Raw genomic sequence first — 13,845 nt, 5'->3', positions numbered from 1 at the left:
GCTCTTCAGCTCAAGGCTAGCGCTCTACCACTTGAGCCACAGCGCCACTTCCGGCTTTTTTCTTTTTGCTTCTGTGGTGCTGAGGAATTGAACCCAGGGCCTCAGGCATGCAAGGCAAGCGCTCTACCACTGAGCCACCTTCCCAGCCCCTGGGGTCTGTTTTTTTGCTAGTTAACTGGATATAGAATCTGATTTGTCTGGCCAGGCTGCCTTCAAATTATCATCTTCAGATATGGTTCCTGAGTAGCTAGGATTACAAGAGTGAGGTTATAAACGTAATCCTGCTTCTAAAGTAGTGCAAGAAGTTTTTGTAGCTGGGCACTGGGGGCTCATACCTGTGATCCTAATTAGGAGGCTGAGATCTGAGGATTGGAGTTCAAACTCGGGCAGGAAAGTCTGAGACACTTAACTCCAGTTAGTCACCAAAAAGCCAGAAGTGGAGCTGTGGCTCAAATAGTAGAGTGCTAGCCCTGAACACAATAGCTCAGAGACAGCCGAGTTCTGGGTTCAAGCCTCAGGACGGACGGACACCTAGTTTTTATCTTCACGAAATTATAGAACTCAGACAAGGAGAGATTTTCTTTTTTAATATTTGGTTAAACAAAATACATCTTTGTAAACAAACCCAGCACAAGGCCAACAAAAAAGGGGAATAAAAGCAAGAAAAACAAAGCCTAGGGTTGCCCTTACTGGGCATCAGGGTCAGACCTACCCACTTCTTTAAAGGAAGTGGGGCTTTTTGCCCTTGGGCATCAGTATGGGTCCCTGTCCTAAGCACCAGAATTGGATATGAACAGAGAAACCAGCCCTGAAATGTTGAAGCGTCTTTGCATATCCATTGGCTCCTGGACTCTGCGTGCACAGGAGTCCTCTGAAGTGCCGTTTGCACAGGCCCAAGCAGTTTGTGGAGAGGAGCTTCCTCCTCTTCCCAGGAAATGGCTTACTATCACTGACAGTGCCAATGGACCCAAGGTCCTGCTTGTGACAATCAGCAGTGTTGGCTGTAACTTGTGGCTGGTGGTGTTGGAATGTCATTGTGCAGGGGTAGAGCTCCCTGTGGTGCCAAGCAGGTCGGGTAGAAAAGGGAGTAGAAGAGACTTCAGCCAGCTGCTGAGAGAGCATAACAAGTAGCTGCTTGGGCCTCTTGTTAAACAATTTGGCATAAAAAACAGCCTTGGATTGAAGATACATGTGCAGAAAAAGTGCTGGTGTAAACATGCACTCCAGTCACGGGAAGGGAGCCTCAGCTTCCCCCCACTAAGCTTGCTCAGAACCAACATGCAGGCCCAGGCTGGCTCTGCTGCTGGAGAGAAGTCTGGCCAGTGGGGCAGCTCTCAGACTCGCCAAGACCACACATCTGTAAGGGTTGGCCTGCCCACCCCTGCATCCCCACCTGCCTTGCACCCACAGCCGCTGTGATGACAAGTGGTAGGATGCATATTTCCACTGTCATGTTTTCCAAAGTTGGAGGAGGAGAGTGGCTTACCGCTATCTCAAGAGGTAGGGGCGGGCTGGTCCTAAGCTGACCAAAAAGGACACGACACGATGTACCTAACTAACCTCCATGACTGTTAGTCAGTCATGGCCTCTGAGCCCGGGACTTGTATCTAGCTACTCATAAACACAGAACTTCACTTTTCTCACCCAACTCTAGCCCAGTTAGTGGAATTTATTGGGGTTTTGCCAGAATGGGCCAACTGGAAAAACTGTCTCCTTGTCTTTTGGCCCAGAGAGCATTCTACCCAATGTAGTGACATAATAGGGACAAAACTGGAGTGAATTAAACCACCCATGATGTCCTGTACAGCTTTGGCCACACTCCCTTCGGCAGCTCCCACCTTTGCCTTGCTAGAATGCTTGCTTGAAATACCAGAGAATTCCTCATAAAGCTCAAGGTGACTATAAACCACTCTCTAAAATGGGGTGAGGGAATGGACTGGAGGCATGGCTCAAGTGTAGAGCGCCAGCTGGGAGAGAATGGGATGAGGGGTGGCGTTACAGGTCGCAGGTGGCATGTAGTGCCACTGCTGGGTTTTGGAGACTTAGTTTCCTGAGACACTTACTATGCTCTGGGTCCTTTGAGCCAGTCACTGGGTTCTCAGTGTCTTCAGACCCACGTGCCACAGGGGAGGCAAGAGGCCTCCGTGAGCCTGAAGCAGCAGTGACACCTGGAGCAGAACCTCCATTAAGCTCTCACAAAAGAAAAAATCTGCAAGGCTCACCTAGCCTCTCGGAAACAGAACAAAAGCTCTCTTTCAATGGCTTTCCCTAAGTGCTCCGAGCTCCTACCTTCCTTCCCAGGCACAGACAAAACTGGGTGGTTCTTAGAACAGTCCACACATCTGTCCTACTGCGCTGGCAAATCTGAAGGGGAAACTCCATGAGATGTTTGGGGAACTAGGCAGGGCAGACCCACTTACAGGCCACCCCACATCACAGAGGGCTGAAGGTTGAGGCAAGAGGCAGGCTGGGTAGAACCGGACTACACATCAGCCCTCCAACTCTGATGGGCTTCTACCTCTTCTGGTACCACCAGCAGGAGTTCACAGTTCTTCCCTCGCAAATGATGTTTTAGAAATTTCCTATAGAAGAAGGAATAGCAAGAGAGAGAAAGTCAACTGGTGAATTATGGAGAAATCCCAGTCCCACGCCTCCCCAGCATCCTCATCCTTGATGTCCATGGCCACCCTAAAGCATACTAGTGGGGAGTGATTCTCGGAAGGTTACTTGTTTGGTTTCCAAACATCATACTAACCATATATTACTGTCCACACTAGTCAGTTCTGTGAGAAATGAGACACAAAAGTAACTCTCTGTGGCCATTCTCTGAATGAATAGAAGGAACATGATGGTGGCCTCACCAGAGTAGGGGCCAGTCTCCCAAGCTGTGGAACCTGCCTACCAAAGGGATGAAGGCCCTAAAGGTCTTTTGAGTCTGAGACCCTGTGATTCCAAGCAAGGCAGGGAGATGTAGGAACTTCATTTTCTCTGTCAAGTAACCAGAGATGAACTCAATTTATCCAATCTAGCCAACAAAGGAGCTGGCAGCTTAGCCACCCAAGAGGGATTACCTGAGCTCGCTCTCGCCTCCAATCCACTCTGGCATCTTGAGTTTGGAGTCGAGGTTGTAGTATGCTCCTCCCACCTCTCGAACACAGATCCAGTGCTGCCTTTTGAGAGGCAATTTGAGTGGACCCCAGCACAGGCTGGAGGGCAGGTTCATGATGAAGCCCATGACATTAGTGAGGGCAATGACACCAACATCCCTGCAGAAGAACAATGGGACAGGCTGAGGCAGCCAACCTTGGAGGACCCCCAAAGTCAGGCCAGAAGTGCCAGCACTGGGGGCTTGCACCACCCTGCTGGGCTCCATCAAGTCAGACCAGTTCTCATTACCTGCGCTTGTCCCACCAAACAGCTTCATAGCCTTTGGTTTGAAGTGCTGCCATAATGACATTCACATCGTAGTTTCCATTTCCCAGCATGCTCTTCTTGTGGGGTGTCACCATGGTGTTTGGAGACAATCTAAAATGTGGCAAGAACAGGGCTGAGACTTGCTGGTCTGCTCAACCTCCCCAGTGTGGCACTATCAGAAGGGCACGGCACATTGCTGCCCTGTGGTTCCTAGTATTTTTCCTACCCTAAGAATTACCCCTCTTTTTATAGAAAACAATTCCAGAGAGGGTGGACCTACCTGGCCTCCTTTCAGGAAGTGAAGTCAATGGACACAATGTTCCGTGGAAGTGTCTCATTTGTGAAATCCCTATCCTACTGCAGCCTTCCTGCCTTTGATGTGTGCCTGTAATCCTAGCACTTGGAGACCAAGTTATGGACCAGCCCAGGCAACCTAGTGAAATTCTTTCTCAAAAAAATTATCAAGCCAGACACTGGTGGTTCACTCCTGTAGTCCTAGCTACTCAGGAGGCTGAGAGCTGAGGATCGCAGTTGGAAGCCAACTTGGGCAGAAAAGTCCCCATGAGACTCTTATCTCCAATTAACCACTTAAAAATGGTTAAGTGGCACTATGGCTCAAAGTGGTAGAGCGCTACCCTTGATCAAAAGAGCTCAGAGACAATGCCCAAGCCTTTAGTTCAAACCCCACAACCAACAACAACAACAAAAATCAATTGTGCCACTGGAGGCTCACACCTGTTGGAAGCCAGCCTTGGCAGGAAAGTGTGTGAGATTTATTTCCAATTACACACACACACACACGTGTGTGAGATTTATTTCCAATTACACACACACGCACACACACACACACACGTGTGTGAGATTTATTTCCAATTACACACACACACACACACACAGCTGGGGAGCTATGGCTCAAGGGGTAAAACACTAGCTTGAAGAAAAAAAAAAAAAAAAACCTCAGGGACAGTGCTCAGGCACTGAATTCAAACAAAAAACTTTCTCCATACATAACAACACCGATTTTTTTTTAAATGGAAGTATTAGGGATGGGATCGAGGGCTTCATACCTGCCAAGCCAGACAAAGAGCTCCACGGCTGAGCTTTATCCATACTGCTAGTTTTCAAACATACTCCCACCACTGCTTCAAGCCACCAACTCCCCCAGCCCTTATATGCAACATAAACATCCTGCCCACCTCCCACCTCTTACTGGGCCCCCTCCTTTCTGCCCTTCATAGAAAGTTCTTTCTTATTTTGTGAGAAAGAGCTCATTCATGACCCTGTCATCTGGAATGTTCACTCAGACCATCACTTGCTTTTGTTCGTTATTAGGATCTCAACTATTCCTACCATAGAAAGGCCTTTTCTGACCACTGCCTGTTTCTCCCAGCCATTGCCTGTCTACTCACCTTTGGCTTAATTATAGCCATTTCTAAATATGGATGCATTTTCTCATGTCTTTTTCGACACAAGCAGGAGAGCAGAGGCCTCTCTACTTCTCACTGTATTGCTGGGGTCTAAAAGGAGCCCACCTCACACATGACAGGCACTCTTGTGTTTATTTTTGTTATTCTGCATCTTCCTCTAGAATTATCAGTTCTCTTAAAAGTAAAAGAGCTACCTGCTTGTCTCCAGAGCAAAGATGGAAGAATGTGACAAGGGCATTCTGATTCCACGCTCTGCAACCAAATGTTCTTTAACCTGTAATAAATACCATGTGCTGAAAACCTGGGCCAAGCACTATGCTTTCCTATGTCTTTCATTTAATCCTTACAATAAACTTATGTGGATATAAATCATTTCTACTTTGTAACCCTGATGTTTGGTGATTCTAATGAACTTATCCATCTGCAATCAAGAAGTATCTGAATTAGAATTCAAACTTGAGTTTATTGAGAATATATGAAGTTATGATACTGTACAGCCAGGACCCATGAATCAGAAGCGAATAGGGGTGGCAGGCTGCTAAGAGGAAAAGGCCAGCTGAGTCCCTGAGGCCTGGGGCTAAAACATAGCTTAATAGGACCAAGTCCTCCACCCCTCCACCACCCCTTCAGTGAGAAAGCATAGGCAAGAGGACTGAGCTGAAGCTCTAATGGGTCTTTTCCCTCTACCCACTCTTGAGTAGCCTCTCATTCCTTACAGTGACCACTAACTACAAGGAAGAACCCCACCCCCACCCAGGGACAAGGCTGTCTCCAATTCCCACCATCTGCCTCCCTCCCACCACACTCACAAGTTTAAGTAACACTCTCCTGGTTCCCTGCTCCTTACTGGGGGATCTAGAGCCAAGTGAGGAAACCGGTTTCCTACAGGAATTCCAGGAGTGCATGTTATTCTTTACCTTGAACCTCCAGAAAAAGGTGTTATTTATATAAGATGTTTCAGATCCAGGTAGCAGTGGCTCATGCCTGTAATCCTAGCTACTCAGGAGGCTGAATCTGAGAATTCAGATCAAGGTTTAAAGGACAAACAAATTCAAGAGTCTTATCTCCAGTTAACTAGCAAAAGGCCAGAAATAGAGGCACGGTTCAAGTGGCAATGTACCAGTCATGAGAGAAAAAGCCAAGCAAGAGCCATAAGGCTCTGAGTTCAAGCCCTCCCCCATAACCTCCCCCCAACATTTTGTTCCCAAAGACAAAGTGACTACATGAACATTTGTCCCACAAGTGGTATTCATGGCCTTCACCTCATATCTCAGATTCAAATCCTTTTTTGTCTACTTCTACCGCCTCTAGCCTCACTGGGGCCTTATACCCAGACTTCTAAACTGAAGATCAGCTTCCACACTTTCCTTCCACCAGTTCTCTGTACTTTCCTGGCCTGCTCACCACGGCGTCATTTCACTCTCCTCTATGGAATGATGGTGGAACTAACTGCCTACCTTACCTTTCCTGGCCACCTCCTAACCCGAGCCCAGCTGAGGCCCCTCCTCCTGGGATGTAGGCCACTGCAAGCACACCTGCCAGCCGTCCTTTCACCTACGTGGAGCTCCAAGTGAAATGCCACTGCTTCCTCAAACTCAGCCCCACGGAAGCTGGCCTGACTCTCTGAAACGGGACACACACATACACACCTGGATGCACATCTAGCATCATCCATACCAATTGTGAGACTGAGTCTCCAAGACTGCCACCTCGTCTAGAAAATGGGAATGCTTCTACTTTATAGGAATGTTGAAGAAGTCACACTTTATGTAAGTCCAACCAGATAATAAATTCCTGGAACTCTTTTTACTTTTGACTCTTATCCCTCAGAGTGCCATTAACAACTGAATAAACATGTTGCCCAAGTGAGCAATACAGGAAATGCTGAGCAGTTTCCATCCCTTTCTACAGGGCTGATTACCTCCCAACACACCCATCATGTCAACTTATTTGCTTTTACTTTGTTTTTTATTTTCTTAGCCAGTCCTGGGGCTTGAACTCAGGTCCTGGGCACTGTCCCTGAGCTACATTTTTTGCTCAAAACTAGCACTCTACCACTTGAGCCACAGCATCCCTTCTGGGTTTTTCTGTTTATATGGTACTGAGGAACTGAACCCAGCGCTTCATGAATGCTAGGCAAGCACTCTACCACTTAGCCACCTTCCCAGCCCTTACTTTCACTTTAAAAATAATCAAATGTCTACTGGCTTCGCTGCTTCAATGGGCTGATAACTTAATCCAACAATTTTTTGAGATACTGTAAATAAAGGAGCAGAGGTGCAAAGGTTACAGTGACTTGCACAGTCCCCCACAGCCAGATTCAGTCTCTACACCTGAGACTCCTTGGGACCCACTCTGCAACTGCACGCCACTGGATCCTGAAAGAAAGTTTCCTTGAGACTCCCTGGCAAACTCCAGTTCAGGAGTGTTTTACTGACTTGCACAGAAGTTCTGAGCTGTGCAACAAGCCCATGCTTGTCACAGTCAGAACTGACGAGCTCTAAAGTGGTCTCTAGTCCAGGTGTCTACTAACATCTTCAGGTAAGTGCCCTTGCCCACACCCATGCATGCACACTATGACACTTGAGCAGTGTCTCTGATTGTTTTTCTCTGGGATCAAGCTTCATCATTCCTGACTCTTCCATCCTGGGGCTCCTGATGGCTGACCAGTTCAGATCAGTTCTTTCTAAGTGTCTACTTATTTCTACTCCAAGTGTGAGTCATTATCTCACATCCAGGACTCATGGAACTCCACCCTTCTTTTCCTATTTCTCTCTTCACCTGGCTATGATTCAACTGCTAGAATGAATTTCCTCTCAGTAAAATAGCACTTATCCACACCTTTTTCCCTTTTCTAATTCCCTCTTCAAAGCACCATAGAACTTTAGGTCTATAAACTAAGTAAAGCTATTTAAACTTACCAGCTTTACCTCTTTTACCATTGAGATGGAAAGAGACCATCTCCCCATTGTGAAAATTGCTCCCCATTCCTGGCTCTGAGCTTCAGGCCTGCTCAGCAGCTGGCGTGGTTTTGTTCCTGTGCCTCCCAGTGCCTGGCACACTGCAGGCAGCTCTCCATGTTTGTCTAAAACATTCCTTCCTCTCTCTTTCACCTCTTCCCGCTTTGCTTTTCCTCAGGATTCCTTCCACACTTGGTTGTTGTTGTTCCCACCTATCCACACAGAATCAGTCCAAATAAAAATGTTCTTTATAGAATCCCACTTCTGGAATTCTCTTAAACACTGGCTGGCTTTTAGTCTGAGGTGGTTCTTTATGGTGTGTTGACAGGAAGCAAAGCAGTGCAGTGGAATGTGTGAAACTTTGAAAGGAAGAGGACCCTGCTTTCATGTGGGTGGTTAGCAGACAGTTCCCACAGGGAAAACACTACTGCAAAATCCCTGCTATTCTCCACTAACTGAATGACCATAGTCTACACCTTCAGTGCCGGTCTGACCCCACTTATTTGCTAGCAGGGGCAAACAACTACTAATCCAAAACTCCAACAAGGCTTTCCCATCAGTAGCAAGCAAGCAGCCCTATAATTATAAAGCATGGAACCAAATCCTGCCATTAGTAACTAGTAACTGTGAACTAAGCCAAGTGGTGGCTCACACCTGTAATCCTAGCTACTCAGAAGGCTGAGATCCAGAGATCATGGTTTGAAGCCAGCCCAAGCAGGTAAAGTTTGTAAGGCTCTTATCTCCAATTAATCATCAAAAAGCCAGAAGGGGAGCTGTGGCTGAAATGGTAGAGCTAGGCTTGAGAAAAACAAAGACAAAAACAAAAAAGCCAAAAAAAAAATCTCAGGGACAGCACCCACACCCTTAGTTCAAGCCCCAGGACTGGGGGCTGGGAAGGTGGCTCAGTGGTAGAGCGCTTGCCTTGCATGCCTGAGGCCCTGGGTTCCATTCCTCAGCACCACATAAGCAAAAAGAAAAAAGCCGGAAGTGGCGCTGTGGCTCAAGTGATAAGGCACTAGCCTTGAGCTGAAGAGCTGAGGGACAGTGCTCAGGCCCAGAGTTCAGGCCCCACAACTGGACCAAAAAAAAAAAACAAACCCAACAACAAGCCCCAGGACTGGCACAATAAGTAAATAAATAAACAACTTGTGAGCTAACTCTGAGTGCCATGATTCCCTCACCTGGAAAAACAGAAAATAGAGCTGGGTGCTGGTAGCTCATGCCTGTATTCCTAGCTACCCAAAAGGCTGAGATCTGAGGATCACAGTTGAAGCCGGCCCAGCAGGAAAGTCCCTAAGACTCTATCTCCAACTAACAACCAAAAAGTGGAGCTATGGCTCAAATGGTAAAAACTCAGGGATAGTACTTAGTATTTGAGTTCAAGTCCCAAGACCAACATGCAACTTAATTAGCATAAAGCAGGCACTCAAAAGGGTGTTTTCCACATAGTGGTTATATGTTAGTGGTCTCTTCAGCATTACACCTCTTGCAAAGTACCAAGCACATTCAGCTGCTTGCTGTGAATCCTTTTCCCTGGTTTTAGATTGGGAAAACAGTTTACATGTAGGGATACAAGAAATATGAATGGCCTGTGAGCAAAGAAGTGTTTGTCCTTTCTCCTCCTTTTTGTCACGGGACTTGAGTGATTTGAAACATATTACTTATCTCCTCAGCCCCATTTCCTGAAGCATGAACTCAGTTTGCTGCCAGGATGACCCTGATGCAAAGGACACATTTGTCCTGCTGTAGTGAAGGCATTACTCTGGTTATGAGTGATACTGGAGAATAAGTGCTCTCACTATAGTTCTGTGCACACATTCAGATTACCATTATCTTAAGAGAAGGCCTAGTGTTCTTTCAGGTTAAATGGTCCACACCTATGTTTCCCAAACAGCTCTTTCTGGCTGTAATTCACATTTTTTTTTGGGGGGGGGAGGGAAGTGGTCCTGGGGCTTAAACTCTGGGCCTGTGCTTTGTCCCTAAGCCTCTCTATGCTCTAGGCTAATGCTCTACCACTTGAGCCACAGTGCTACATCCAGCTTTTTTCTGTCTATGTAATACTGAGGAATTGAACCCAGGGTTTCATGCATGCTAGGCAAGCACTCTACCACTAAGCCATATTCCCAGCCTTTTTTTTTTTTTTTTTGTCAGTCGTGGGACTTGAACTCTGGGCCTGGGCACTGTCCCTCAGCTCTTCAGCTCAAGGCTAACACTCTACCAATTGAGCCACAGTGCTACTTCCAGCTTTTTCTGCTTATGCGGTGTTGAGGAATGGAACCCAGGGCCTCATGCATGCAAGGCAAGCACTCTACCACTGAGCTACCTTCCCAGCCCCTGTAATTCACATTTTTGTGTGCAGAAATATCATCTCTAAGTGAAGGTCATCTGGAGCTGTCAATATGCACTGCTTAAAGAATTCCTGAGTTTTCTCTAACCTGAAGATTAAGTCTGTAATTGGAATGATCAGACAGGCTTACTGCTGAAGTTCTTATAGACTGAAGACATGCTGCAGTGTCTACTCAGATAATGCAAAAGTAGTTCTCAAGAGAACTAGTAAGAGAATTGTAATTTTTTAAAATAATTCTGGGGTTTTATTGGCAGGGTCTTTCTATGTAGCACAGACCGGCTTAAAACTCATGACCTTCTTTCCTCTCAATTTCTGGAATTACAAGTATATATCATCACCACCACTCCCAACTAGTGAAAGAATTTTTTTAGAAAATCAGAGTAAAGAACAGAACTATTGGGTGTCAGTGGCTCTGGCCTATAATCCCAGCTACTCAGGAGGCTGAAATCAGGAGAATATTGGTTCCAGACCAGTGGGAAGAGGGTGGTAAAAAAAAAACAAATCAGTAAGAAAAGCTGGCAGTGATAGCAGGTGGCTGTCATCCCAGCTGTAACATAAAGCATAAGTTAGGGAGATCGAGATCCAGGCCCAACAGGACAAAAAGAAAAAAAAAAGCAAGAATCTATCTCAAATAACTGTGACTCAAGTAAGAGCTTAGGAAGTATAAGATCCTGAATTTAAATCTCAGTACCATTAAAAAAAATAGAAAAATAAAAAGCTAAACTTCTTTCCACTGTTGGATGACATTTATTCTAAGCAGATCAGACAGAAATGCTATTTAGAACAAAAGTAGAAAAGGAAAGCCAGTAGCTCATGCCTGTATTTCTGGCTACTCAGGGGGCTAAGATCTGAGGGATGCAGTTCGAAGCCAGCCCAGTGAAGAAGTTCATGAGACTCTTTATCTCCAATTAACCAGCAAAAAGTCAGAAGTAGAACTGTAGTTCAAGGGCTGAGCCTTAGACTTGAGCAATAAAACGCTCAGGGACAGCATCCAGGTCCTGACAGGACAGGACCAGCACCAAAAATAAAGTGAAAAGAAGGATGGATCTGGAGTCAGCTTCAAATGATAACTATGCTAGTTAAAAGCTACTTGCACTAACAACCTGACCTTTCTACCCATTTCTCTATCAGTAAAACAACAGAAGGCCAAAGTATAAAAAAAAAAACTAAGGCCAGCACACTGTATCTCCAAAAACCTAAACACCATGGGTATACCTTTCTTGTGCTAGCCATCACATTACACCTTCGGTGACAGGTGACATTTCTTATCTGCTTCCAGACTGTAAACTCCTTTGTGTCAGGGCTTGAGAGAGGAAGCATTATTCAAACTCAGTTGCCAACAGCAGAGATACAAATCTGAATTCAACCCTGGCTCCAACACTTATGTTACCCTGGACAAATTCGTGCACTTCACTCAGCCATCTTCATCACAAATTACAAATAATACTGATAAGCCAGGTACTCATGGCTCACACCTGTTATCCTAGCTTCTCGGGATGCTGAGATCTGACGATTCAGGTTTGGAGCCTGTTTGGGGAAGGAAAGTCAGTGAGGCTCTTACCTTCAACTAACCAGCAAAAAGCTGGAAGTGGAAGTATGGCTCAAGTAGTGGAGCACCAACTACTAAGGGACAGCACCTAGGCCTGCAGTGTTAGCACAAGCCCCAGTGTTAGCACACAAAAACAAAGAATTACTATAACAGGGGTTCCACAGGGCTGCTTACCGGAGATAGCAGTAATCATAGGCTGGATGGCACCCTATTATTCCCTAACAAGTGGTCCATATCAGGTGGCAATTCTCTCATTCCTGTGCCCCATATGCCTGCTGATGGCATCTAGCTAATCTGTGCAGGGATGAAAGTTTATGTCCCTAAGCCATTGCCCCACCCACCCAAACAAAAATACCAAAGAAGTGGGCATCCAGCTGCCAAGAAAGGGCACCCTACCTCTGGAAAATCTCCTGCAGCGTTTCCCGCGTGAAGGCGGTGCTGTCCTGGAAGACGTTGTTGAGGGCGTGGAGGGCACAGAGCTCACGGCGCTGTTTCTCATGGTAGATTTGGGGGGGTGTCCCCTGGGGCAGCTCCAAGGATTCAGATTTGGCCTTGTCTCCTTTCCATGGCATGCAACTCATGTTTTTTGTTTTTTTTTTCCGTTTGAGAGTCCAGAGAGGGCTGAAAACACCCCCCCCCCTCTTCCTCCAGAGGAAGATGTACACTGCTGTCTTTTCAGGATTCCTGAGGTCCACCTTATTTTCTGGTGTCCATAATTTATGCTTTGTCACTGGGAGAAACGGCTGCTTGCGATCAAAAGGGGGAGGGAAAAAGATCCACCTCTTCTCAATAGAAAAATAACTTTAGTTTATATTGCCAGCCCTGTCAAAGTGCAGAATTTTTTAAAAATCATATAAAACGTACGACGTTGTTTGCCCGTTTGCACAGCCCCCCTCCCGCCCCCCGTTTCCAAACAAACAAACAAACAAACTCGATTTTCTTGATGTCTTTTTCCTCTCTGCAAATGCCAACTAGGCCTCAATGCGGGAGGAGCGAAGGGATTTGGTCACATCGCTCTTTTTCTTCCATTTCGTTCCGATCACGAGGCCGCCACCGACTCCGAAGGCAAAGCCTAGGGGTGTGGATAAACGCACGGTTCAATTCGTGGGATCGCCGGGGTCCCGGGCGCAGCCCTCCGTGCCCTGGGGCGGGCGCGGTGACGAGGCGGGCAGGCGGGCAGGGCAGGCTGATGCGGGCGCGGGCAGGGCAGGCGGCACCGGGGTTGGGGCCCTTCTCCTGGCGTCCCCCTCTTCATTAACAGGCCGGCGATGCTCATGTTCCTGCAAATGAAGCAACAGCCCAAAGGGTGAGATTTGAAGGCAACTCGGGGAAAAAAATGGCACATTTAATTCCTCAGTTAAACCCTAAAGTGTCAGTCTTTGTAACGTGGTGTATTTTAGCATCTTAATCCCCTCTTAAAACCAGACACAGCAGACGGCGACCCTGGCGCCTTCATTTAAGTAGAACGGGTGAGGAAGGAAGGGCCGCGGGGAGCTGCCTGCCTTCCAGCTGTGTTTGTGGGTCGACGGCAGATGCGCACAGAAATCCCCACCAAATCCTTGCGTGGAAATTCTTCCTTGCTTCCGGGTAAAAGGATTTCTTGAGTTTCTCTCCTCCAATCCATTCCTCTGACTTGCACACACACACCCATCTCTGGAAAAGCTTAACGGTAGTATCAGGGATGGCCGGGACAGTGTGAGGAGGCCCAGGGTGTGGGTGGAGGTGGTAAGATGGGGTCTCTCCTGAGCAGGCCCCCTGTGGTGGCGTCCGTGTCCAAGGGGAGGGCTGCAGACAGGAACGCACACTCACGGCGAGCAGATTCAAGGCCAGGTCGAGGCTTGGAGCCTTTTCTGTGGCAACAGCCGGGGATGCCACAGAGATTGGGGGTTGCCACGTTCAGTGGCGTCGCTGATGGGCAGTGAGTGGGCACTGGTGCTGGAAGCTGGCTTTGAGCCCTTCACACACTCATGTGTCCGCCCGGGTGACCCGGCAGGCGGCCGAACCTCCACGAGCCTGTGCCACAGAGGAGGAAAGCGAGACAGGCAGATGGCGCCCACGGCCGCTCCGCTGCACAGGCCGAGCCAGGATGCAAACCCCTGCCGTCCAGTCCAGAGGTCTGAGGAACAGCTGAGCGGCAGGGCGGCCGGT

At 47.4% G+C, this 13,845-nt stretch overlaps 1 protein-coding gene across 1 annotated transcript; it reads right to left on the bottom strand.

Moving 5' to 3' along the window:
* Positions 1-566: 566 nt before the first annotated feature.
* Josd1 (Josephin domain containing 1) lies at positions 567-12,874 on the bottom strand. Its single transcript, XM_013024928.1, has 4 exons — positions 12,094-12,874; positions 3,397-3,525; positions 3,072-3,266; positions 567-2,582 (listed from the first exon to the last, which is right to left on the bottom strand). The coding sequence occupies exons 1-4, from the start codon at positions 12,276-12,278 to the stop codon at positions 2,483-2,485; spliced, it is 609 nt and encodes a 202-aa protein (XP_012880382.1). The 5' UTR covers positions 12,279-12,874; the 3' UTR covers positions 567-2,482.
* Positions 12,875-13,845: the final 971 nt, after the last annotated feature.

Source organism: Dipodomys ordii, unplaced genomic scaffold (assembly GCF_000151885.1).
Source record: "Dipodomys ordii isolate 6190 unplaced genomic scaffold, Dord_2.0 Scaffold79, whole genome shotgun sequence".
Classification (NCBI taxonomy): domain Eukaryota; kingdom Metazoa; phylum Chordata; class Mammalia; order Rodentia; family Heteromyidae; genus Dipodomys; species Dipodomys ordii.
Note: the sequence above shows the minus strand (reverse complement) of the source record. Positions and strands in the feature narration are given on the sequence as shown.